Raw genomic sequence first — 25,711 nt, 5'->3', positions numbered from 1 at the left:
TGCCTACTTTATAATTGAGTTGTTTTTCTGGTGTTAAGTGGTTTGAGCTCTTTATAAATTTTGGATATTAACACTTTATCAGATGTATCATTGTCCAATGTCTTCTTCCATTTAGTAGGTTGTCTTTTTGTCTTACTGATGGTTTCTTTTGCTGTGTAAAACTTTTTAGTTGATGTAATCCCATTTGTTTATTTTTCTTTTGTTTCCCTTGCCTGAGGAGATATATCAGAAAAATATTGCTAAGAGAAATGTCTGACATTGTAGTGTATATGTTTTCAAGTTTTACATGTAAGTCTTTAATCCATTTTGAATTTATACTTTTATATGGTGTAAGAAGGTGGTTTATCTTTAAAAAATATATATTTTTTATTGATTTCAGAGAGGAAGGGAGAGGAAGAGAGAGATAGAAACATCACTGATGAGAGAATCATTGCATCAGCTCACTAAAAGGAAGCTGGTGGGAGGAGAGATATATCAGAAAAATATTGCTTTACTGAATTCATTTATCAGTTCTATTAGTTTGGGTGGCATCTTTAGGATTTTTTGTATACAGTATCATGTCATCTGCATGACATCCATGGTGGGAGGCATGTACCCACAATCTAGGCATGTGTCTAACCGTGACCTCTTGGCTCATAGGTCGACGCTCAACCACTGAGCCATGCCAGCTGGGCTAGTTTTTTTGGGGTGTTTTTTTTTTTGCACGTATCTGTCCAATATTACAAATACAATTTATTAAATAGACTGTCTTTACCCCACTGTATGTTCTTGCCTCCTTTGTCCAATATTAATTGACCATGTAGGTCTGTGTTTATTTCTGGACTCTCTATTCAGTTCCATTGATCTACATGTCTGTTTTTATGCCAGTACCATACTTTTTAAATTCCTATGGTCTTGTAATATAATTTGATATCACATAGTGTGATACCTACAACTTTGTTGTTCTTTCTCAAGATTGCTGAGACTATTCTGAATCTTTTGTGCTTCCATATAAATTTTGGATTATTTGTTCTAGTTCTGTCAAATATGTCATTGATATTTTAAGAGGAATTAAAATATGAATGCATTGAATCTATTGATCACTTTGGACAGTATGGTTATTTTAATGGTGTTAATTCTTCCTAACTATGAGCACAGTAAATGCTTCCATTTATTTGTGTCTTCTTTAATTTCTTTCTTCTATGTCTTATAATTTTCTAAGCACAGGTCTTTCACCTTCCGGTTAAAATTATTCCTAGGTACTTTAATTTTTCTTGATGCAATTGTAAATGTACTGTTTTCTTTTCTGATTCTTCATTATTGGTATATAAAAATGCAACCAATATCTGAATATTAATTTTGTATCCTCTACTTTACTGAATTCATTTATCAGTTCTATTAGTTTGGGTGGAATCTTTACGATTCTTTGTATACAGTATCATGTCATCTGCAACATGATAGTTTTATTTATTCCTTTCCTATTTGGATGCCTTTTATTTCTTCTTGAATGGTTGTCTCCCAGTTTTGGTAGGGTAGCCTTAGGTAGTGGTGGGACCCAGTGGCACAGTCTCCTTGATCACCAGAACTAGGTACTCTAATAATATCCCTTGCCCGGCCGGCGTGGCTGAGGGGTTGAGCATTGACCTATGAACCAGGAGGTCACAGTTCGACTCCCGGTCAGGGCATATGCCCAGGTTACGGGCTCAATTCCCAGTGTGAGGCATGCAGGAGGCAGCCAATCAATGATTCTTTGTCATCATTGATGTTTCTATCTTTCTCTTCTTCTCCCTTCCTCTCTGAAATCAATAAAAACAAACAAAAAAGAATGTCCCTTGTGTGCATTGTGTAGACCCCCGTGTTGTGATTGAATTTTTTTAAATGCAATTTCATCACTTTATTCAAATCTTCAAAATAGTCTTTATTCTGCATTTTTAGTATAAAAAAAATCCACAAGTTAAATGCACCACAGTGTAGAGAGAGAGAGAGAGAGAGAGAGACATACAATGCTTAACTTCCTTAACAGTTAATGGTACAGTCAAACATCACATGTACAGAACACAAAATTTAGATGAACTGAAATTATAAAAATAAAACCCAACTGCAAAAAATGAAAATTAAAATGTTAAGGATCCCTGAAATATTCTTTTTTTATTTTTTATTTTTTACTTTTTTTTATTAATTAAATCTTTATTGTTCAGATTATTACATTTGTTCCTCTTTTTTCCCCCCATAACTCCCCTCCACCCAGTTCCCACCCTACCCTCTTTACTCCCTCCCCATCCACTGTCCTCATCCATAGGTGCACGATTTTTGTCCAGTCTCTTCCCGCATCCCCCTCACCCCTTTCCCCCCAAGAATAACCAGTCCACTCCCTTTCTATGCCCCTGATTCTATTATAATCACCAGTTCATTCTGTTGATCAGATTATTCACTTGATTTTCAGATTCATTTGTTGATAGATGTGTATTTGTTGTTCATAATTTGTATCTTTACCTCCCTGAAATATTCTTAGCCCTAATGAGATTTCACTAGTCTCAAGTCATTTTGCAGAGGCATTCACAACATGACCCCATTAACCCAGTTTAGGAATTATTGGGAGCCATGAGTGGCTGCATCAGATACTTGGACAGTAAATGGTAACCAATTTTTTATCTGACAACTCTCTTTAAATTTGGCTCTAAAGTCATCAGGCTTATGAAATACATCCTCCTCCTTGCCCCCCCCCCACACACACACACATTTTAAACAAACTGTTGTTTACAGTTTGTGTTGCTATCCTTTGTTCAAATAAGCTGTTTTTCTGGCACCAAAGCAAATTTGGGTTTGGTTCATGTATAAAGAGACAGCCTATGAGGAGGGTCCAAAAGGCACCCTTCACTTAAGCCTGAGGAGATGCAAAAACAGAAATAATGGGATCTTTGCTTTGGTCATAGACGGGGTTTCAGAGGATCCTTGTGAAGGACAAGTTAAAGATGACAAGTGGGGACAAGTGCAAGAAGAGAAGGAAATTAGTCTGACAGGCTTTCTGTCCTGCACCACTGCTTCACTGGAGATTGGCGGGAGGGCATGGAAGATGGGTTGGGCGTGGGGTGTGGGACAAAAGATGGAAAAGATAAGGCAGACAACTAATGCATTTCACTTATAACAAGCAATAGAAATCAAAGATTTAAAGATTAAAGGCCAATCAGAATAATTTGGCAACTTTAATTCTTAGGAAGATCAAAGTTCCCTCCAAACCTAATTTGATGTTTTATTACTAAAAGCAAAGACCAGTATGGTACAGTATTACTCCAGAGGAATTAAAGGAAGACCTTTAGGGCTGTTTCACCCACATTCATTTTATGAATGGATACCTTCCCTACCTCAAAATGCTTTAGGGAGGTACTGCTACCATTACATGGTTCCTTATTAAGTTTGAAAAGTGCCTGAAAGTTTGGGCACCAGACAGACACCCCAACAACATGTGTCTTAAACTGCATCTTCAGGTTAATTTGACGAAAGCAGTTACATTGTGAGAAGTGCTGAAGGTCTGTGATGTCTTTCCTGGTACAGAAGTGGCCTTGGTTCTTCATCAGCTGGTCTAGCCACCATCTGTACCACCCATGAAGAAGTTCTCCTTCCGCTGAGTTACGAGGACATTGGCTCCCTGCATGACTGCAAGCTGAGCAGCATTGGGAGGGCATCCAGGGGGTGGAGGAGGAATGTGGCCAGCAGTAGCCCCAGCTCCAAATCTGGCACCTGCATCATACCCGCCTTCCACCAGCACAGGTGGTTGAACAGGTGGATAGATGGGGCCAACTGGATAATAAGCCATGGGGACTGTGGAGCCTAAAGGTCCAACAGCCACAGACTGGGCCATGGGAAGATACAGTGAGGCACCAGGAAATGCTGCTGACATGGTGGGGATGGTGGCAGCCTCTGGGTGCACAAAGCTTGGACAATGGAGCTCTGAATAGGCAGATGGAGCATCCGTATAGGGTGGAGCCTGGGGGAGATGCAAGGCCGGAGGGTTCACTGGATTCCCAGCAGGCTGCACAGGGTAGGTTGGCTGCATTGGATATTGACCTTTGCTGTTCATGGTGGCTGCGGGTCCGGTTCAGCTTAGCGTCGTGGATGGTTATTTTTTTCATCCTCTTCCTGGTCATAGTCACTTGCATGTCATGTGCTGATTCGTTCTCTAGCGTCACCAGATGCCAAGTCTGTAATGGAGTTTTGATTGCTATTGGCCCATTCGTGCTGGAGCCTCAGGCTGGCTGACAGTGAGGCTCAACCCCAAACACAGCATGCAGGCTTTCGTGTTGGTGCTGATCACACAAAGCACAAGTAGCAGACTTCTCCTCAGCAGGGTTTGGTGCCTGCCAACATCTCCCTGGGGATGTGCTACTTGTGAAGCTTATTGGGTCCTGCTCTGTTGTTGTCTGAAGCTGGCCACTGGGTGTATTGGTTCTGGGACTCTTGGGAGGGACTAGGTGCAGGTCAATGTCAGATGCTGTCTGTGCCAAGCCCTGAGCAACCTGTTTGGAGCTACCGGTATCAGCGATCCACAACTTGTGGTCCTGGGTGTGTATGGAAAGGACCAAGCTGGGCACCAAGGTCTGCTTTTACCAGCCCTAGGTCCAGGAATAGGTCAGGCAATGACTCAAAGCACCCAGAGATCCGCCTCTGCCTACAGGCTCTCTAGTAGTTTCAGTCACGTAATCAGCCTCTAGCTATATGTCCTCAGCAGAGCATAAGCTCCACAGGTATTCCAATGGGTGAGGCTATTGCTTCTCCCCAGGCTAATGCTGGATGAATGGGAAAAGTCTGCTTGAGAAAGATGGTTTCTGCAATATGGGGGAATGACTCAGCACGGGGTCCCAGCTGCTGACTCTCAGCTCTCTCCCCACAACCACCAACTGCAGACTCTCCTCACACAGCTCTAGAACACTACTCTGCCTTCCCTCTTCTGGAGCCCAAGGTGAGTGGCTGCAAATGCAATTTTTCGTGTTGGCTCTTTAAGAGGTTACCTTGGTTTCTAGTCATCTCTCCCTGGCGGATAGAAATCCCGCTGCTTTTCACAGCCAGATATTATGCAGGCACCTTTCCCAGTTCTGGTGCTCTGGGCTAAGGAACCCAGCTTGGGGTTTAGACCTCAGGCTTCTCAGGGGGAACCCCTGCAGCTGAAATATACCACTGGACCTTCAGCTGCTGCCTGTGGGAGCCCAGCCAGCCCTCCAGCCTCCGCACTTCCTAGCAGCCTCAACTTGGGCTCCTCTAAGTTCTTGTGTTGTGGGCGCCAGGAAAGGCACCAGGTGTTAGACTGGTGAGGCCAGACTGGAACTGGGTTCAGCGTTCTCGTTACTTGAGCTCTGGCTAGGAAAGAATTCAGAGCCAAGACTCAAACTATAAGAGAACATTTATTTATAAATCATAGAGGTATGCCCTACCTCAGTGGTCGGCAAACTCACTAGTTAACAGAGCCAAATATCAACAGTACAACGATTGAAATTCCTTTTGAGAGCCAAATTTTTTAAACTTAAACTATGTAGGTAGGTACATTGTTGTTAACTTAATTAGGTACTCCTAAGGCTTAGGAAGAGCCACACTCAAGGAGCCAAAGAGCCGCATGTGGCTCGTGAGCCGCAGTTTGCCGACCACGGCCCTAGCTGATTTGGCTCAATAAATAGAGCGTTGGCCTGCGGACTGAAGGGTCCCAGGTTCGATTCCGACCAAGGGCACCAATCCCCAGTAGGGGGTGTGTAGGAGGCAGCCGATCAATGATTCTCTCTCATCATTGATGTTTCTATCTCTCTCTCCCTCTCCCTTCCTCTCTCAAATCAATAAAATGTATTTAAAAAATAAATAAATAAAATAAAATCACAGCGGTAGAAGAAGTAATTCGTAGAAGAAATGGGCTGAGGAAACAAGTGATAGAGGCAAAGGAAGGGCCCTTGGATCTTGGGAGTGAGGAAGGTAATGGTGACACCTGGGGGGTGTGGAAGGGGAAGGGAAAGGTGCGGGCTTCCCCCCCCCCCCCCAGCATACTGGGTCCTCTGGCCTAGGGGTGTTAAGGGTGGAGATTTTAGGGGAGGTCCCAGGAGAATATCTCAATAGAATTTTTCAGCAGCTTTCCAAATGTATCCTTTCAGGTTTAGGGTCTCCACTGATTGATTGGTGGGCACCAGGTAGGGATGACTATTCAATTCGGCTGGTCCTGAGGTCAGATGTGGCATCACTTGTCTGTTTTTCAGGGACTGGAGCTGAAATACAACTGGGGCCTAATTTTTATCTCTAGGGAAGAAAGGTCAGGAGGTCCAAACCACATGACCGGCGATATACTAGGGGAGTAAAGGTCACCCTGAGGATGAGGTTCCACCTTACAGTTGTTCTTTGCTAGGCACCCAGGTCTTTCCATCATGGTGACCTTCTGTATATGGCCCATCGTCCTTGCTCTGCTCAAGTCTGTCTAACTGTGAAGTATGGTAGCAATCATCTCAGGTAGAAACTATAGTTTAACTTTAACCTGATGTTTGGTTTCTGTACTTATTTGCTTGCTAAAATAATAGAGAAGTTATTTTGATGTTCTGAATTATATAAATCATCCCATTCGATTAAATACCCTATTGATTGTAATGTGAATATCCTATTGGTTGTGGTCATACTGGTCTTAGAAAGCACATTCTTCTGTACCTGGGAAGGACAGCACAATTATCCCAAGGTCAGAGAGCTCCAGATAACGTGTCCCTGTTGACTCAGTGGTTCCAAGACCCGAGGGCTCTAGATAATGTGTTTCTGTCAACTCAGTGAGACCCCAAACTATAATTTAGATAACATGCTTAGGTCTGCTTCTGTAAACTGCTTTTTGCAAACCAAGTTCCTCATTCCAAACCCTGGGATGTAATCAGTACCTTTGTGATCTTTGCCTATATAAATCTGGTGTTGGGGCTGGGGAGGAAACTATGAGATTTGGGTTAGCAAAATGCCCCCTCATAGTTCCGGATTTGCAATAAATGTGACTCTTTAATTCGACTTCTTGAGGCGTCCTTGTGTGATTCGCAGGGTACATTACAACAACTGCCTACCACACTTGGTTATAAGGCTTCTCTCCAGCTAGTCTTAAGTTGGTTATTCAGGAAGATTTTTCTATATTTTAGTTGTAATTCCTGATTGGTCCTGGGAGAAGGTCAGTGTAGCTTCTACCTAATCTGCTGCCATCTTGGTCAGTAAGTCTTTTTAGACATTACATCTTTAATTGCCTCTTATGAAATTTCAACAACATGGACATGGTGTCTATCTGTTAATGTTCTGCATGTATAACTGTACTTTAGATGTAAAGCACAAAACCCACTTTTTATCCTCCTTGGAGGCAGTGTCACCCCCACTGAGAATGAAACCTAGATGCTAACTTCAAATCCTGGCCCTGCCCACTTATGAGCCTTGTGCAAGTTATATAACCTCTCTGTTGTGCCCAGATTTCAAGGTTCCCAAAAAGCCCATCAGGGAGCCAGCGAGTCCGATGCAAAAGCAAAGAGTCCTTCATTTCGAACTAGTTCGGCTCCCCGACCACACTCACCGATGCAATGGTAGCCCCGTGGCCGAGAGCGAGCGAGGCCTGATGGGATTGTGGGTTTTATAGTAAGGGCAGGGGAGGGGACTGTGGGCCCCGCCGATTGGCCAGGCGCGAGTTGGGTCTTGTTCTCGTCCCTGGGGGCGCCGGCAATCGCCTCCTCCTCCATCTCCTCGGGCAAGGGCACACGCCCCGCCCCCCCACCCGCTGCCACCACCGCCGCGTGGGTCCGGTCTGGGGGCGGCAGGCGGGTGGCCTGCGCCGGGCTCCCGCCGTGGGCTGGGGAGTCGGTGCCCGAGGCCGCCAGCCGTGTGGTCAGGCTGTGCCTCATGGGGCCCGGCAGCCGGCCCACGTAGGCCCCGCGATGACTCGCCCTTTCACTCTCCTCTCCTCAGTTTCCTCACCTGTAAAATGAGGATGATAACGTTACCTACTTCTGGGGTCATCAGGTTACATGAGTTCATGTGCATTGAAAACTTGGAACATTGCCTAGCACATGGCCTTGCTGCCTAAAAGTTTGCTGTGGTCATCCCCAAAGCTCTGTAGCATAGAGTGGGAATATCTTAGCCTGGCATTCAAAGCATAGTCATCTTCTTACTCTTTGCCATGTCTCTCTCACAAAGCTTTACCCAAACCAAGTCTTCAGGTCTGTGCCCTTCACTGCCAGGCTGGTCCCACCATCCTCATAGCCTGTCCCCCATGGCTTTAACCTCGAAACCAGCCTAACACATCTTCATCCCACCACCCAGGAGAAACCAGGCCATCATTGGTAGTTACTGTTTCAATGGCAAGAGAAACTGAGGATGGTAAAGAACTCATAAACAAGTGTAGGGGAGGAAAAATAATTGTTCCCCTTTGCGGGCTCTTGCCAGTTTTCCCGGGGATTCCATCTGCAGGTTCTGAGCAAGCAAGGTGTCTCAGAGGTTCCACCTGAATCACCAGAAACTGTAGGAGAGGAAAAATCATTTTCTCTCTTCTTAGTTCTTCTTGGCTGAGACCCCATCATAAAAGACAGATTAAAAAAGAGAAAAACAGGTTATTAACATTGCAATTATATATATATGATGCCCAGGGAAAAATACTCCTGGAGATGGCTTAGAATTCAGGCTTAAATACCAGCATAATGGGGAAAAGGCGAAAGGGCAGGGGGAGAGTAAAAGATTTTTAGGGAAGCTGAATGGGCCCTTAGAAGAATAGTTGGGAGGGTTGTCTGGGTGTGGTGTCTTTCTGATGTCTCCTGTTACAAGAGGCAATCTTCATTGTCGATGAAACTCCCTGTCGATTTATGATAATGAGGTCCTTTAGGAGGAAATGGCCTTCAGGCAGATAGTAGTTTAGAGAAGGCCTCTCCCTGTATTTGCTGTTTTTTAAGTGCCTACAGCTCAAAATCATTACGCATATTTTGGAGGTGGCATGTTCTGTTTCACTTCCTAAGGAACAGCTCAGACAAAGGGTGAGGCCAGAGGGGCTGGGGAAATGAGGAATGAAGCCTGGGCAGCACCCAGAGTGAGAGGACTGGGGAGGGGTAGACAGGGGTCCAGGGAAGAAAAGGTCCCCAGGACAGAGCCAAGGACCCTTTTACCCAGGCCTAAGGAGGTGTGGTGGGATTGGGAAGGTTGGGTGTGCCATCAAAGCAAAGCAAAGCTGCTCTTTTGTTGGCCATTTCTTAGGCTGGAGTTTGCAGTCTGAGGGTTGAGGTCATCATGTCTCCCTCAGCGACAAAGACTGGGCTTGTTATAAAATGCCACGTTGCCCAAGCCCGGAGTTCCTCTCTCATCATGCAACCTTCTTCCCATGCAGGTGTCTGTCTGGGCCCCCGTGTCACCCTGTGGGTTTTGAGAGAAAAGGGAACCTGCACAAATAGGCTGCTGGCTGGGCGAGAGTCATCAAGTCCTGTCTTCTGCCAGGCTTATTTGTTAGCTTCCAAGGAGAGGAAAATGGAACCCCAGCCCCGCTAGCCCCATGAGGTAGGAAGGGAAATGCCTGCAGGAGGAGCTGGGGGTGCTTAGAGTGGGGTGCTCCAAGGGGCGGGATCTCACCAAGGCCATGCTCACAAGCCGGGGACTTGAACTTTAGTGAGCAGAACCCTTGGAGGGTTAAGTCAGCAGTTTGGGTTCTAGAAAGAGCTCTCTGGCTTTGGGATGGAGAACAGTCAGTGGGGTAAATGAAGGTGTGAAGGACATGGATGACCATTGGGGGTCATATAGGCCCCATTGGACACAGAGACGGGGGAGTCAGATCACAGATGGTCACTGACACAGAGTAGATATTGTCTGGGGAGAGTGTGTGACGGGAGGAGAGAAAGTCTTGGCCGGGTCCCAGAAAGGAGCACTCAGAGAAGTAGGAGTTGGGTTGAAGGCAGGGAAAGGGGCCTAACATTGAGACCAATGACAGACAAAGAGAGAAAACCAGTGGTGGGCCTCTCCCAAAGCCAGCAGGTCACGGAGCCTGCGGCACTGCAGTCCCAGCTCGCAGGTCTGAGGAGGAGGCACAGTGGGGAGCACACAGTACACCCCTGACCTCAGGAGGCCACAGCAACTAGAACTGAGGTGGTGCTGGGGTGCAGGCTGTGAGGTGGACAGGGAGGAGCCAGAGAAGGCCTTGGAGGAATCATGACATTTAATCAACATGCACTCTGCGTCTCCCAAGGCCAGACCCTGGCTAAATCCTGGTATAGGGACGGACCAGAAGTAGAGTTTGCTTTGAGCATGAGCCAGGCAGGTAAGGACGTGATGGGAAGGCGGTGGGGCCCTCATGCTTGAGATCTGTGGTGTCCTCTGAACAAGCTGGCTGGGGCAGGGGGCAGGGTGTGCCCTGGAGGAGTCGGGTCCCAGCTGGGCGCCCCATCCAGCTGGAGCAGTGAAATAAAGCTGAAAGGAGCCTGGCCAGTTTGCTTTATCATGTATTAACTTGGGATAACTTGACAGAAGGGTTTAAGGATCCACTACATGCCTTGAAGGAAGGAGGTGCAGAAAAACATAATTATTAAGCATGTACCAGATGCCAGGCACTCATTAGGTGCTTTCTGTGCCAGCGCTTCTCAAACTCAATGCTTTCACCAATCTCTGAAGTATTTCAGAGTCAGATTCAGTAGGTCTAGGGTGAGGTGCTGTGTTTCTAATAAGCTCCCCACTGTAGCTCATTTAATCTGCACCCCAATGCTGTCCAGTGAATATAATGGGCTCCCTTTCATGGACAGAAAAGCTGATGTTTTGTGGGTTTTCTCAGTTTGCCTAAAAGTGTGCCATTAAAGAGAGTTGCACTATCCCTGCCCTCCATTGGGTAAAAAACACAGCCCCCAAATCATCACTCCCTCCAGCCCCCTCTTGGTCTGCCCCAGGAGGCTCGGGTCTTCTGCATCTGTGAATTCTAATCATTTTGTGGTCAGCTAGCCTCCAGCCTGGAGATTCTGAGCCTGCTTGCAGCAGTATTTAAAGATAATCTACCTCACAGGAAACCAGACACTATTGGCTAACTTTGCAAATAAAGATGCCCTCAGAGGGAGGGAAAGGGAAATGCTCTCTGACAGAGTCTACGTGGAACAGGGTGGCTGATTGGCACGCTCAGAGGTTCCCTTTCCAAGCCCAGCCCAGGTAGGAGCAGAGGACTCGATCAGCACCTGTGGGCACGTGGGGCAGGACACTGTGGTCAGAGGTCAAAGTGGGGCAATGATGCTGGTTTTCTTCACATGCCAACAAGGGAGACCATTAATTTGAGGATGTTCTAGCCTAAATGACCGAAGGGCTTGAGGAGTGGGGAGCAGTGACTGATTAGATCCGTGGTCGGCAAACTTCGGCTCGCGAGCCACATGCGGCTCTTTGGCCCCCTGAGTGTGGCTCTTCCTACGCCTTAGGAGTACCCTAATTAAGTTAATAACAATGTACCTACCTATATAGTTTAAGTTTAAAACATTTGGCTCTCAAAAGAAATTTCAATTGTACTGTTGATATTTGGCTCTGTTGACTAATGAGTTTGCCGACCACTGGATTAGATCAATTATGATACACTCAACATGATAGAATATGATCAGAAGCATTAGTGAGGGCCTGGAGAAATGCTCCATGATTTGACATTAACTTTTTTTTTTAAAGAAAGCATCATTTAAAAGTGCACCTGAATGATATTGTAGAATTATTGTTAACTTTTTAAGGTGAGAAATAGTATTAAAGGTTTTTTTTTTAAAGGAGTCATTATTCTAGAGACTCACACTTAACTGTGTATGGGTGAAATGCTATGATATCTGAATTTATTTTTAAACAATCCAGCAGGACATGAAGTGGGGAATAGATTACATATTGACCATAGGTGCTCATTGTTGAAGTTGGGTGATGAGTGCATGGGGTTCTCTCTGCTTTTATGTATGTTTGAAAATTTTATAATAAAAGTGAAATTTTATGATGAAAATAGTACCTACATTTTAACTATACTAGTAAATGTAAATATACTTAATATGAATATACAAATATAAAATATGCATAAGGATTGCATTTAAGAAGGTAAAAGCTAGTTGTGGTTGAATCTGGGAAGTTAAATTATAGATAATTTGTGTTTTTTTTCCTTTTATTTCCATGTTTTTTTGTGCAGCTACACTTTTATAAAGAGTACCTATTGCGCTTATCATGAAGACAGTTTCCATTAATAAATTGCTGGCACAGCATTGCTATGCACTGTTATAATCAGTCTGAGGACACTCAAGTTCACCAGGTTTGTGTCGTTGGAAAACGCTGTCTTCAGAAAGAAATTATGAGTGGGCACAGCTGGATTTCTCCTCGCTCTCAGGCTGACCTGGCTCTTCCTCATGCCCTTGGGAAGGGAGCACCTACTGTGTGTCAGCCACATGCTAGCCATACTCCCCATCCCACCCTCCCCTGTCACTCTCCCCATGTCACAGATGGATGTGTGTGTGTTGGGGGGAAGGGGGTAAGACAGCTGGGCTTTGGGATGAAGCCCTGGCTCTGTACTTGACCTTGCTAAGCCTCAAGTCCTGCTTTTAAAATAGAGATGGACTATGAGTTGATAATCAGTCGTGAGTTTATAATTACTGAAGCCGGGTTATGGATCCGTGTTGAGTATCTGTGAGGATTAAGGTATAGTATATAAAGTTCTGACCCCACTTCCTGGCCCATATTTGGTGCTCAAGAAACTATATATGTTGTCATTATGGGAAAATGAGGCTAAGAAAGTTTGTGTACTTCAAGATCACTGGCTACTTTCAGACGAGGTTGTGAGGGACAGGAGAGGAAGGGACAAGCCAGAGCTGACCCAGTACAGGACTACCTTCCTTTCCCTTCCTCATTCCCACACTAAATCCTCCCTGCCCCCCAAGCTCCCCATTCTACCCTGGCTGGACTTTGGAAGGGCGGCAGTGTCAGAGGCCCTGGCCTCAAAGAACAGACTTCCTGAGACATTCCGCTGTCCCCTCTCCAGCCCAGCCTCTGCCTGGAATGGAGTCTTCAGCTGCCTATTTCCATCAGGTTCAAGCTTTGCCCCCTTGATGATGTTCAGATCCAGCTTCTGCAGTGGCTCAGCTGGACAGAGAGAGGAATGTCTGCTGTCCCATAGCAAGTCACAGCTATGAGCCAGGTGGCACAGGCCAGGTCTTCACTGACTTTCCCAAGGACTTGCTCTGATTCCCAGCAGCACAATTCAGGGATCCTGAGTCTGCCGAGGAGTGCCAAGAGAAGCCTGAGGCTTCCAGCCCGATCCTGATCCCGCCTGCCCACCTTGGGGGCTCAGAACCTGCTGGCCACCAAAGGGCTGGAGTCCTCGTGGCTCTCTGGACACAGTGGGCGCTTCAACCACCTCATTGTTGGGTCTGGCCAAAGTGCAGCTATTTTGTCTTTTGAGTCTCAGAAGGGAGAAAACCCATAGCACATCTCTTTAAATATCTTCCCAGACCCTTTTTGGCCTTTTCCTTAAACCTATGTTTATTATGAAACATACACTCAAAGAGCAGTGTGCACATTAATAAATTATTACAAATTGATCTCCAGGCAGTGGGAAGAACTGGGCCAGCTGCCCCGCAGCCTCCCTCTGTCTCTTCCTGACCACCTTGCCCACCGTCCTAGAAGTCACTGTCATCCTGACTTTTATGGTCTTTATTTCCTTGCTTGTTCTCATACTTTTATCACTCAGATGTGCCTCCCTAAACAATATGGATTATCACTGGGATCTGGGACTTTTGGCTGCCTCCTCCCCTTTATGTATGTGGATTCATGCAGTAGTCTGCCTTTTGGTCTGTATTTTAAAAATGTACCTATGTTGAAGGAGATGTAGATGCAGATAGAAAAATGTTGATGGCAGCATTGTTCACGTGGTCTCAGACTGAGAGCCCCTTACCCCCAGAGTGCTCTGACAGTAGCATGATGACAAGCATGGAGCACTCACACAGTGGCATCCTGCACAGCAATGAGGACAGATCACAGTCTCAGCAGTAGCATGAATGAAACACTTCCAGAAATGCTGAGATGAATTTACAGATAAACGCAAAACCGATCCTTATCTGCAAGGCAGTATCGCCTGCAACTCACTGACACAATTTCTATTTCCATCAGCAAGAATCATGGCATTGCTCTCAGCTGGTTACAACTTAGTAGTAAATTAGATCAACCAATGAAAGGTGGAAGTGGCTCTGGAGGGGGTACTAGGTAGGACACCAGCAATTTTTTCTTGATGGGAGGGCCTATTTTAAAGTCATTTATAATTTGTCCTTATAGTTCCTTAGCATGGAATTTGAGACTCTTCTGCCTACTTGGTCTTGGCTCTCTCTGCATCCTTGTTGGAGCCTATACTCAGACTAAACCAAACTTCCCTGAATGCTCTGAGGATAAGCCAGCCTTGTCTAACCCTACACACACACACCTCTTAGAATGTAGGGAGAGCTAAGGCTGAGAAGGTAGAAGAGGGGCAGATGGAGGGGCCTTCAATTCAACACATTTTAACCCTTGCATTCCAACCCCTGTGCAAGAAGATGAGTGGATCTCTACTCCTGCAGTGAGTTGACTTCAGCCCACTTTTTTATGGGGCCAAACACAGAGCCCAAGGCCAAACCAGCAACAGGAGGAAACAGTGCCTGCGGTGAGGGCCCTGTGCTGGGTGAGCCACCCCTTGCAGAACCTGCCTTGTTCTAGGTTTGACATGCCATCCCTCTCTTTTCTTCTTCAACGTACCTTAAGGTATTTATCTACCGCTGCCAAAGGAAACTAAAATGTTGAAAATAAATGCTTCATGACTTTAGGAAATAGTTGAGGAAGAGGTGGAATTGTTTACTAATTATTAATTAAGTCAATGTCTATTAAGTATCTTTACCATATGATAGTGTGAGCACAAGTAACAATTAAAAATATGACACTTCTCCCTGTTGATAGGGAGCTGGGTGCAAAAGGTGAATTTTAAAGGGATTAAGAAGTACAGATTGGCAGTTACAAAACAATCCCGGGGATGTAAAGTACAGCATAGTGAAAACAATCAATTATATTTTATTAAGACCCCTTTACTTTAAAGAAATTTCACTATACTTTAATTAATATTCTCTGGACCTTAATTTAAAATTTTGTTTCTGTTTTTTTCAATTACAGTTGGTCCTCATATCCTTCTGTTTCTAGTATATCTCCTCCCACTCTCTCTGCCTAGCCTTGGACCCAGGAAAGCTCCCCAGGCTCAGATCCTCAGTACCTTTGGCTACAAATCACCTTGCCCCCCTCATTTCCATCTTTATCCTTGTCTACCTGGAAGACCCTCCCAGCCATTAAGACTGAACTTACATGGGCCAATTCTTGGGCTTCCCATAACTTTTTAAATATTCTGTCATGGAAAAATTAAACCTCACAATAGTTTTTTTTAACATTAGACTGCAACTCAAACCCAGTCTTCACTCAAGGGCCTAGGAAGCCATAAACAGAGACCAAGGAGGTTAAAAAACAAACAAAAGAAGATGCACTGGAGCTAGCAAACAATGAGCAAGACTTGAAACCAAAGGAAAGAGGGGATGAAGCTTCTTTTTGTTTACAACCTGAAAGGGACATTGGATAGAAGAAGAAAATAGATTTGGGCACTAATAAGGGAGGAAGTGCAGGAAAGGGAAGCTGATTGGAAACGGTGGGTAATGATTAAAAAGAAAAAAAGAGTTAAAAAAAAATAGTGGGCTTGAGAAAAGGAAGTGGACCAGAGGAAGTAGAACAAGCTGGGTGGGGAGTAAGCGGGTGATGTTTTTTCAAAGCAGGCCCTTCAAAATTCATTTCTACAGGGGTCTGAAATCCACATGCATTCAAAACTCAGCTTCTAGGATCAGTCAAACTCTGCCAGCTCAGCATCTTTTAGTCAAACCTTGACATAATGGAAGAGAAGGTAAGGACCCTTGAGAAGAGCCTAGACTAGTATTATTGTTGCTGGCTTCTACCCTAGGCTCTGCAGTGCAGCCTTGGTTGACAGTGTCTGCATGAACTTCACCTTGGTGTGCACCTTTCCGCTTGCAGCGCTGTCTGTATAAACCTAGCTGAGTAGACACTGCAAAGGCTTACTTACCTCATTGGATACTTGATTCCTCAGGGGCCAGGAAAACCAGTGTTCAGCCTAAGTAGAAGCTAATTAGGTTCCTGATAGCCCCTTGACCTCCCCTGAAGACCACCCCCAAGGACTGATCCCACTCCCATTTGCTGCCAGGAGGCCCTGTCTTCAGTCTCATTTCCCAATCTGGACCCAGAAAGAAAGGTCCACCCAGCTTGGGCCCACCCTTCCTAAAAAGGTCCCTTGATTAAGCTGTTAACTTCAATGGAATAATTCAGTGATGGAGAAGCCCTACCTGCCGCCAGATTTCTGAGTCAGATTTCTGATGTAAATGGTGCCCCCACATGATGCAGGTCTGTTGTCTAACAAGACTGGGTTTGAACTGGCTCGAGTGCTAAGACAGATTTCAAATTCCCTTCCCAACCAAGTAAAACCCTGGACCACCCCGGAATCACACAGTTGAGGCAGCAGCTTGGCCTTGACATTTGCACAGAAGAAAGAGCTGGAATTGCTCCTTCTGGTGTCTATCCCATGATCAGACATGTTCAATAGCCATGAATTAAATATGTTGAAATGAGACCATATTTTTTAAGTTTTCTGGAGATCTGGTGGGCCTGTGCTTTTCTACTGGGGCTCTGCCTTGGAAGGCCTTCTCTAGGCCTTTCATTCATTCACTTATTCATTCATTTATTCACCCATTCACTCATTTATTCACCCATTCGTTCCTTCAACACACTATAGGCCACTAAGCTCCTAGAGTTCAAGGGCCCCTGGCCCATGATCAGAAAGGACACTTGTGTACACTGTGAGCACCTCTGGGAAAAAGGCAGTTAAAGGCCTGCTGTCGCCATTATTCACATGGAATGATGGAATGAAGGTCTAGGATACAATATTAATCTTCTATAAGTATTCCTGTACATTTGCTCTGTGCTAGAGCTCTTCCTGTTGAACAGTGGTCAACAGAACTGAAGAGAACACCCACTGTTCTTCTCTTAGGAACACCTAGTTTTGGGTTGGGAAAAGGGCTGTATGCAAAGTTGGAAAAAACACTGAGACTGGCCACATCTGGGCCCAAACTGCAGCCCTGCCACATGCCAGCTGTGTGGCCTCAAATAAGTCGCTCACCTCTCTGAGTGCATCTACGTGCCCATAAAGTAGAGATAATTCTTTATGGTACCATTAATTGAGCATGTACAACATGCTACTATTATTATATTAGGCTATGAGGAGCTCATTGAAAGCTTTGTTTCTCTGTTCCTTTCTCTGTATCATGATGCACAGTTGCTCATAGCAGGGGACTCCAACATGCTGAGTGAGCACCTGCTATGTGCATAGCACTGTGCAAGTGCTGAGGCAGAGCAGTGGGAGACTGGGACAATTCTGGGGTCTTTGCTGGTAGTGCTGAGCCACCAGGGAGCTGAACCCTTTAACCTGGATGGACTCTCTGGACAGCAGGTAGTGGTCCCAACCTAGAATGATGCCCCCTAATCAGCCATTTTACTTGCAATAGGCAATGAGGCCAACAGTCAGGCAAAATCATCCCTCCCAGAGCATATCTGAAATTGTGTTCCATCTTGAGGATAAATTGCCATCCTATTGCATTCTGTTTTTATCAAAGTCTTTGTCTTCATGACCTCTTTGCTGTTGAGATGACAAGCCCCTTTGGGTCTGAAACTATGCCTGGCCGATCTCTCCACGTGTCCCCTGCCATGCAGAGCTCAATGCCTGTAAGACTTCATATGTATTTGTAGAATGGATGTTGAACCTCTCCAACCAGGACCACTCTGGTGTATTTGGCATCTCAATGCCAATTAGAAAAAATATCCCTGTGTGTGACAGCCCTGAACTGGGGTACCCAGCAAGGTGAGGGGCTGGATTTGAACCTCCTTGCCACTCAGCCTGGAAGTCAGTTGTTTATTTCTAACCACCTCTACCATCTCGACACTCTTCTCCCTTCCTTTCATCAGAAATATGCCTGGAGCCATTCAGCAGGGCAATGAATTAAAGGTAGGACTTTCCCTTCAGAATTGCAGAGAGGACTAAATAGATAATGATGTGGAGTATTCAGAAATGAGCCTGCAAGCTTAGTAAAAGCTCAGTAAAGCTTGGCTTACTCCCTCTTCTCTCTCCTATCCAGCCCCCCCCCCCAAAAAAAAATCTGAAAAGGAAACATTTTTTATTTTAGGGGGGGAAAAATAAACCGTTACAGACCAAATTTTCATAATGCCTAGGATGGGAGTGAAATATAAGAGTCCACAGACAGCCTGGGTGACTCCAAAGGTTGTCCAAAATGCTTCTGCTTCCTCACACATTTATTAAGTGCCTGCTGTATGTTACGCACTGTGCCAGGTGCTCGCTTCAAAACAGCACTGTGGGCAGGCATGAGAATGTACCCCAATCTTGCAGGTGAGAAATGTGAGGCCCAGAGGTTCCAAGTTCACCCAAGGTCACTGGGCCAGAGAGGGGAGGCATGGGATGCAATCTCGGGAGAGCCCATCTGCAGCCCTCACCCTTCCTGCCCATCTCTCTGTTCTCCCTCCTCAATGACCCAGGGACACTTACCCGGACATTTGTAGGAGGTCCCTGTGTGTAAGGCATGATGCCAAGAATGGAAACCAAACCCACCTCATGCACATTTGGCAAAATCAAGCCAACCCCAAAGCACGAAGTTTCTGGGCTGCAGGACTGAGCACAGGCACTTGAAAAGCTGCAAAATGATTTATATTGATGTTGACCTCCTCTCAAGGTCAGCATGCCAGCTCCTTTCACTGCGGGGAAAGGAAGGGAGAGGGTAGCTAACCCCAGGATCCCTAATTATGACCCCAAGGGTTTGACTATTTGCCCTGCTATTTGCAAGTCTGGAAAGATAGTGTTTTCATCAAGCCACCATCACCAAGTAGCAATTCCTCTGTCTTCCCCTATCAGCTTGTGCCAGCTTGTGACATTTGTGTGGTTCTAAAATGGTTGCATATCAGCCATTTTATATGGTTCAATTTAAATATTATTAAGGTCACAGCCAGAGGTTCCTTTCTGAGAAAAGGGCACTGCAGCCTAAAACAAAGAAAGTGTAGGTTTTTTCTAGGTTTGAGAACTCCATCCCAGCCTGAGACAGCCCAGGCCAGAGCCTTGGCCTACTTAGTTCTGGCAGAGTCTGGGTCAGATGCAGAGATGGGCCTGGACATAAGGCAGAGGCTGGGAGGGAGCAGCAAAGTTCTGGCTAGGTGGATCCTCACCCTGGCAGAAGCACCATCTTAGTGAAACCAGCATGAAAAGGAAGCAGTGGGGGGTGTGGAAACTCCCTTGGTTAAAGAAGTGTGAGCTTTGCTTTTAGTTGTGGTGGGGAGGGAGGCAATGACAACCAGGAGGTGTGCCTGGTTGCCACAAAATGACTTTGTGATATCACAGATAGGTTTCTGAGGTACCTATCTGTGATATCACAAAGACGGCCTCAGGGACCAGGGCACAAGGGCTCCTCTTGTGGCCTCTGGAGAGTGAGGAGTGAGTCCTGGCTGAGAGGGGGGAGGAGAGGGACAATAAGGGAGAAGTGTGACTTCCCAACCTGCTCAGAAGGGTCTTCTCTTTCCACTTTTGTTCAGGAGGAAACAGGAAGTAAGAAGAGTGGGGAAAGCTAGGCCAAAGTCAAGTGTGGGGCTGGTAATTATCAAGTTAATTAGCCACTCAGGCCCAGTGCAGCATGCTAATAAGCACAGTCCTCCATAGTGGATCAAGCAGCACTTTTATGGTGACACATCCTCTTCTCTAGGAGCGGTTAGATGACCTACCATGTGGGTTTGCTCAGAAGTGAGGGATTTCCAATACAGGAGGCTTTCAGGGCCAAAACTGGAAAAATCCTGGGCAAACCAAGACAAGGTAGTCACCATAGAGCATGTGAATCTATGTCTTATCTCTTAAGGGAAGGAAGGACTTGTTGGTTCTGAGAGGAAAAGGAAAAACCTGGCTCCCAAAAACAAAAGTGAGGGCTGTTGGGTATGGGTCTGCTCAGGGCTCTGGAGGGTGGCTCTGGAGGGTTTCTGCAGTCTCAGCTTCCTGCAAGAGACATTAGGGCCCAGAGGGTAGAGGGGGAGGGAATAAGTGAAGAGAGCAGAGAATTGCTTTAGGAAGTTGGGACTAGAAGTGTGAATTACGACTGCACCCCTGCACCATCCCACCCCCTCATTTCCCTGCCAATGGCCCTCTCTCCCCCATCCACACAATGATAAAGCTAGCTACTTTTGGAGAAACTTTTAAAAATATATTTTTTTAAAGGTTTGGCCTGGCTGGTGTTGCTCAGTGGTTGAGCATCAACCCATGAACCAAGTCATTGGTTTGATTCCCAGTCAGGGCACATGACTGGTTTCACACTCCATCTCCAGCAAGGGGCATTGCAGGAGGTAGCCAGCCAATTGATGATGCTTCTCTCTCATCGATGTTTCTATTTCTCTATCCTCCCCTCCTCTCTCTCTAAAAATAAATAAAAAAACCATATTTTTAAAAAGAAAAAGTAAAAAAGGTTTGTCTTGTGCTTCAAAAAACTTAGATTCAAATGCTAGCTGACTCACTGACTGGGTAGCCTTGGGCCAGTCACTGTTAGAGATCTGACTTCCTCTAATGTGAAAGGAATCAGTTACAGCCTCCACAGAGACAGCTTTGGGGACAATGAGACAACATGTCTGACATTGAAAAATGTATTGCTTAGGCACCAACCAATATTTGTTGCTTCCAGTCAGCCTATGTATGGGGACAGACAGAATTCTGACTTTGTCACTCTGAGAACTCATGCTGTTCCTTGTTTTCCTTTCTGATCCAGACCCTCACCATGCCTACCTCCTTCCCTGAGTCAATTTCAGAAGACTTTCAGTATGATGAGAGTGCAGAAGCCTGTCATATAGGAGATATCGTGGCCTTTGGAACAACTTTCCTGCCCATAGCATACTCCCTTGTCTTTGCCTTTGGCCTGGTGGGAAATTTGCTGGTGGTGTTTTCCCTCATCCATAGTCAGAAGTCCAAGAGTATCACCGACATCTATCTCCTGAACCTGGCCTTGTCCGATCTGCTTTTTGTAGCCACCTTGCCTTTCTGGATTCACTATCAGATAAGGGAACAAGGCTTTCACAATGCCACATGCAAACTCACTACTGCCTTCTTCTTCATTGGTTTTTTTGGAGGCATATTCTTTATCACCATCATCAGCATCGATAGGTACCTGGCCATTGTCCTGGCTGCCAACTCCATGAACAACCGGACAGTGCAGCACGGTGTCACCATCAGTCTCGGCGTCTGGGCAGCAGCCATCTTGGTAGCAGCACCCCAGTTCATGTTCACAAAGCTTACGGAAAACCAGTGCTTCGGGGATTACCCTGAGGTCCTGCGGGACATCTGGCCTGTGCTCCGCAACATGGAAGCAAACATTCTTGGCTTCCTGCTCCCTTTGCTCATTATGAGTTACTGTTACTTCAGAATCATGCAGACACTGCTTTCCTGCAAGAACAACAAGAAAGCTAAAGCCATTAAACTGATATTTCTGGTGGTCATCATGTTTTTCCTCTTCTGGACACCCTACCACATTATGATTTTCTTAGAGACACTCAGTCTCTACAACTTCTTTCCCAAATGTGACACGAAGCGGGATCTGAAATTGGCGCTCAATGTGACTGAGACAATTGCATTTATCCACTGTTGTCTCAATCCCCTTATCTATGCATTCGCTGGAGAGAAATTCAGAAGATACCTTTACCACCTGTATAGGAAATTCCTGGCTGTCCTATGTTGCAGATCCGTCCATGTAGGTTTCTCCTCTTCTGAATCACAAAGGAGCAGGAGGGAAAGTGTTCTGAGCAGCAACTTGACTCACTACACCAGTGATGGAGATGCGTCCATGAATCTCTGAAGAGATCCCCAAAGCCTTGTCCCTCCAGAGAGCTTGGAGCTCCTGACTCTGACACTGAAAAATGAGGACAAAATTTTTTGTTGTTTCTTACGTGCAAGAAATGATGGCCCCAGTGGCTACCCACTCCCCCCTTCCAAAACCCCTAAGGTGTTTTTGAGAATTGTCCTTAAAACTTGAATGATTGAGGATAGGCATGTCTCCTGCTGCAAAAGTCAGAACTTTTTTGTTTACAAATGACAAAAATTTGACTCAAACTAGCTTAGGTAAAAAGGAGGTGGTAAGTATTGTTCACACTGTGGCACTGACAAGGGGGTGACTGAGCCCTCAGAGTGCACAGGACAGGGGTTTGAATCAAGCCAGAATTTCCTCTCTCTGATTCTCAAATCTTTGAGTGGTAACTGAGCTCCCAGACTCACATAGCACAGCTTTGTCATCAGAAAGGGACTGAGACCCATTCCTCCCTTTTTGGTCTCAAGGTCAAAATTCCTAGGGAAGGGCTCTGATTGGCCAAGTTTGTATCAGATGCCTATCCTTACATCAGTTGCTGGTATTCATGGAGAATATGGCAGTTTCCCATCCAATCTTATGGCTAGCGATTCATGGAGATGTGTTTCCAAGAAGCTGGAGAGGTAGGTGCTGTTTTGATCAGACAGACAAGAGCTGCCCACCAACTTTACCATGTGTCTAGCCTAGCCTCTCCTCCAATCACACCAACCAGTACACATTACTAGCCTCCTCTTCAATAAAACCCTTCTCTCATGTCCCCAAAACTACAAAGGTTCCCCATTGCCAACTGCTTCAAGTCCAAGCTCAAATACTTGGCCTCTGAAACCCTCCAAGAGATTCCTTATTGCCTTCCCTTTTCAAAGGACTCCACCCACCCTGTCATGTAGATTTCTTCTATCTGGCTTCATGTATCTCCACCTGCTTCTGGGCTCAAGGGGAATAGAAAGAACCCTGGCCCAAACTGAAAAGGATTTTCAATCCCAACGCTCTATCACTTGCCCATTGGGTGGCCTAGGACAACTGATATTAAGTTTCCTCATCTGTACAATGGAGATAATGTCACTTTTCACATTGGTAGCATTGTTTCCAGTATGAAGAACCAGTCACCAACTGTTGCAGGTCCCAACACTCGTCTGGTTCCCAGACTACAACTTGCTCCCCACCTGGCACCGTGTTTAAGTGATGGTGTTGGCAGAGCCTGGAGGAGCCTGTAGGTCGGATGCATGCTCTAGCCCAGACACAGAGAAGGCTGGTTCCTAGAGTGACATTCTGTGGATGCTCTTGGATGTACGGATCAATAACCTGCCCTGACCCAGCCCTCCAGACTGCCTTGAAGATTCCCTCCCAATCATCTTGTGGCAAACTCCTGCCCACCTGGAGATAACCCCATCATTCATGCCACTGCCAACCTGGAGAGCCAGGGTCACAGGAGTGGCTTTCTTTATCAGTTAACATTTGGGATGATCTAAAACTTTAAAGCTTGAAAAACAGCTATAATGATGCTAAAGAAAATGTCATCTGTAATCCGACCATGCAGTATTGTCATTTGCCCGTCCAGATCTTGTTCATATCCTCATCGCAATCACAATGTACAGACAGTTTTGTAATCTGCTCTTAACATGAGGTCACATATTGCTCTCTGTTCCTCTATAGTTTTGTGATGATCATTTTAGAAGACTGCCAGGATGTGCCCTCATTAAAGGCATCTGACTCGTTGCTGTATTTCTGGTACCTCCTTGGTAGTCAGTATGTTTGTTTAACCAATAAGAGGATGAATCATGTCCCATCAAGATCCTGTACCATAATTTATTCCCCATTGCTTTGTTAATAAACATTTCACTTATTTCCAATATTTGCCAAATACAAACATGTGTAATTTCCTTTCTCCTCTTCAATTATTTCCTTTGGATAAATTCCACACCATGGGGGATAACTGGGTCAAAGGGCATGGGAATTTTTAGCTACTGACACATAACATATGAAAGAACATCACAAAACCTTTATTAAGCATATTTTCTATGCAATATGTGAGCTCAGATCCAGAGTTGTTCCAAAGATGCATGAGGCCCAGCTTCTGTCCTCAATGCTTAAGCAGTGCTTAACATTGAAGTGCAGAACAGAGAACTGAACAAATTATAATTTGCATTAATTGGTAACACAAGGGCAAGGACTTGTGACTGACTGTGTAAGGGTAAGGGGTGCTCCAAGCAAAAAGGAAGGGATGGCATTCTAAGGCAAGGGAGTGGCATATGTAAAGGACATGAGTGAGAGCATGGGGCCCTTAAGAGAAAAGGCATGGGAGCAGAGTGGGTGGTGGGAAACTTCTGGAGAGTTGGCTCAAACAACCAGTGGAGGGGACTGTTCTTAGGTGTTCAAAGTTGTTCCATTATTACATGATCCTCATTCCAGCTGTTGAATCATAAAACTTTTCATTAAATTTTAACTTATATTATGTATTTGAAAGTTGCTAAGAGAATAGATTTTAAGTTATCACCCCCCCCCCAAAAAAAGTTATAACTATGTGAAGTGATGGATGTGTTAACTATCCTTATTGTGGTGATCATTTTGCAATACATACATATATAAAATCACTACATTGTACTTAAACTTATACATTGTCATGTGTCAATTATGTCTCTGGAAAAAAAGAGCAGAGATCATAGGTAGGCAATGAAAATTCCCCAGACAGGAGGTCTGCAGGTAAATGATGTTGGCAGGAAGCGGATATCTGCCCTCCAGAATTCAGTTTATCAGAATCAATCTACCCAATGATGGCAGGTGCAGCCTGGGTGGTGCTGCCTCTGGCGATAGCTGTTCTGTGACATCAGTAATATCTCTAATGAAAGATGGTCAACCGACTCAGAAGCAAAGGATACCAGAGGCTTAGAGGCAAGTGCTATCGGTGGCCTGCAGCAGGATCTGGGTGATGGACGGAGCCTTAGGCCAGAGTGAGTGCTGTGGGAGGATGACCACATCCTAGGGCTGCCCCAGCACTTGGGGGAAATGCCAAGTCTTTCCAAAATCTTACTCACTTTAGGCTTATTCTATGCTCATTAAGTGATCATCTAAGGGAGAAGTCAGCTTCCCAGGGACCTTACCACCAATAAAGATCGAGATATGCATGCTTTGGGTTAGGGGAAGAGCCCATTGCCCCTTAGGATCCACTGCATCTGGAGTGTGTATAGGATCCAGTGGGCTATCCATTCATCTCCCTGAGCACCCAGGGAGAGAATTCACAGATGGCATCCCTTTAGACCCTCAAATTCAGGCAGTCTGTTCCAACTCACAAGCTAATTTTCTTCTCTGTCTGTATCCCACTCTTCTGGCCTATGGGGACCACTTCAGTTTCAACATGACTTGTAATACTGTTGGCTTAACTGCTGAGCTAGCAACCACATTTTGGGCTACCCAAAAGTAGTATTACCTGAGAGCAAGTGAGAGAAGTAGGTCTTAGCAAATTTAGAAATATCAGGTTTCTTTTCAAGACTCCCTCCATCCATAGAAGGGCAGAACTGTTTTCTCAAAGATACGGGGAGCTATGTTTCCATGTCTGTTGTTTGAGGCACGTTGTTAGGCAACAGCCAGAGTTCCTCCACAAATGCCCTAGACAGCTCTAGAAACCACAAAACAGGCTTGGCAGGAAAATCACTCTTACACCATAGTTCCTCATTTATTTAGGTAGAAACAAAAATAAATTTTCACTTGCATTTCTTTGAATACTAGGTAAGATAGTTCCGTTTTCATTGTGTTTATTTTATATTCTTTATATCTTTCTTTGGATTATAAAA

At 45.3% G+C, this 25,711-nt stretch overlaps 2 protein-coding genes across 3 annotated transcripts; one reads left to right on the top strand and one right to left on the bottom strand.

Moving 5' to 3' along the window:
- Positions 1–3,559: 3,559 nt before the first annotated feature.
- On the bottom strand, positions 3,560–4,057 carry LOC118668668 (DAZ-associated protein 2-like). Of its 2 annotated transcripts, none has more exons than XM_036333849.1 (2): positions 3,867–4,057; positions 3,560–3,800 (listed from the first exon to the last, which is right to left on the bottom strand). In XM_036333849.1, exons 1-2 carry the CDS (start codon positions 4,055–4,057, stop codon positions 3,560–3,562), a joined length of 432 nt encoding a protein of 143 aa, XP_036189742.1. The 2 variants fall into 2 exon arrangements, with proteins under 2 accessions (XP_036189742.1, XP_036189743.1); XM_036333850.1 differs by having other exon boundaries at positions 3,560–3,829; positions 3,908–4,057.
- A 6,831-nt stretch (positions 4,058–10,888) lies between these two features.
- CX3CR1 (C-X3-C motif chemokine receptor 1) lies at positions 10,889–21,944 on the top strand. Its single transcript, XM_036333218.1, has 2 exons — positions 10,889–11,118; positions 20,838–21,944. The coding sequence occupies exon 2, from the start codon at positions 20,847–20,849 to the stop codon at positions 21,915–21,917; it is 1,071 nt and encodes a 356-aa protein (XP_036189111.1). The 5' UTR covers positions 10,889–11,118; positions 20,838–20,846; the 3' UTR covers positions 21,918–21,944.
- Positions 21,945–25,711: the final 3,767 nt, after the last annotated feature.

This window comes from Myotis myotis, unplaced genomic scaffold (assembly GCF_014108235.1).
Source record: "Myotis myotis isolate mMyoMyo1 unplaced genomic scaffold, mMyoMyo1.p scaffold_m19_p_13, whole genome shotgun sequence".
Taxonomy (NCBI): domain Eukaryota; kingdom Metazoa; phylum Chordata; class Mammalia; order Chiroptera; family Vespertilionidae; genus Myotis; species Myotis myotis.
The sequence above is the reverse complement of the archived record's forward strand: the minus strand, read 5'-3'. Positions and strand labels throughout refer to the sequence as shown.